The sequence below is a fragment of the Myotis brandtii genome, unplaced genomic scaffold (assembly GCF_000412655.1).
Source record: "Myotis brandtii unplaced genomic scaffold, ASM41265v1 C41008662, whole genome shotgun sequence".
Taxonomy (NCBI): Eukaryota; Metazoa; Chordata; class Mammalia; order Chiroptera; family Vespertilionidae; genus Myotis; species Myotis brandtii.
Genome location: NW_005284940.1, coordinates 1 through 485, shown reverse-complemented (window position 1 = coordinate 485; position 485 = coordinate 1). Strand labels below are relative to the sequence as shown.

The window sequence follows — 485 nt, the reverse complement described above, 5'->3', positions numbered from 1 at the left end:
CACCCCAGAGGCCTCCCACTGAGTAAACAGATCCCGTGTAGCCTGGTTTCTGTGGGCAGAATGGGCAGAACTGGCTCACTGGGAGGGTCCCAGAGCTGCCGGGCACTTACTGGCTGAGATGAGGTCCATGTACTGGCAGACAGCATGGAGCAGGAGCCTCTCGAAGCTGTGGAGGAATGGGCGGTAAATGGCCACGGGCTGAGTCATGGCACACGTGGAGGGAGCTTGCTGCACCTGCCCCCACCAGTCACCTGTTGTCCAGCATGGCCGTGTACACGGCCTGGGGAGACACTGAGAAAAACCTCAGCAGCCGCTCCTCCCAGGTCTCCAGCGTTTCCTGCAGGAGATATAGGCCCAGGGTCAGGCTGACACTGAGATCTGGGCCAGGCTGGCCAGGCACCCCCATGCCCAGGACAGTCTCCAGTGCTCAAAGCCTTGGGTTCAAATGTGGCCTCTGACCGGCAACATGAGGCTACGTAACGAGT

The 485-nt window shown here is 60.4% G+C and overlaps 1 protein-coding gene across 1 annotated transcript; it reads right to left on the bottom strand.

The window, feature by feature from the left end:
• Positions 1–60: 60 nt before the first annotated feature.
• Positions 61–427, bottom strand: LOC106724877 (R3H domain-containing protein 4-like). The gene is made up of 2 exons (XM_014533933.1): positions 252–427; positions 61–166 (listed from the first exon to the last, which is right to left on the bottom strand). Exons 1-2 carry the CDS (start codon positions 404–406, stop codon positions 76–78), a joined length of 246 nt encoding a protein of 81 aa, XP_014389419.1. The 5' UTR covers positions 407–427; the 3' UTR covers positions 61–75.
• Between the last annotated feature and the right edge of the window lie 58 nt (positions 428–485).

Coding starts and splice junctions, on each gene's coding strand:
- LOC106724877 (XM_014533933.1), bottom strand. CDS start 406: ATGGGGGTGCCTGGCCAGCCTGGCCCAGATCTCAGTGTCAGCCTGACC. Junction 167..251: donor ACGGCCATGCTGGACAACAG/GTGACTGGTGGG, acceptor ATTCCTCCACAG/CTTCGAGAGGCTCCTGCTCC.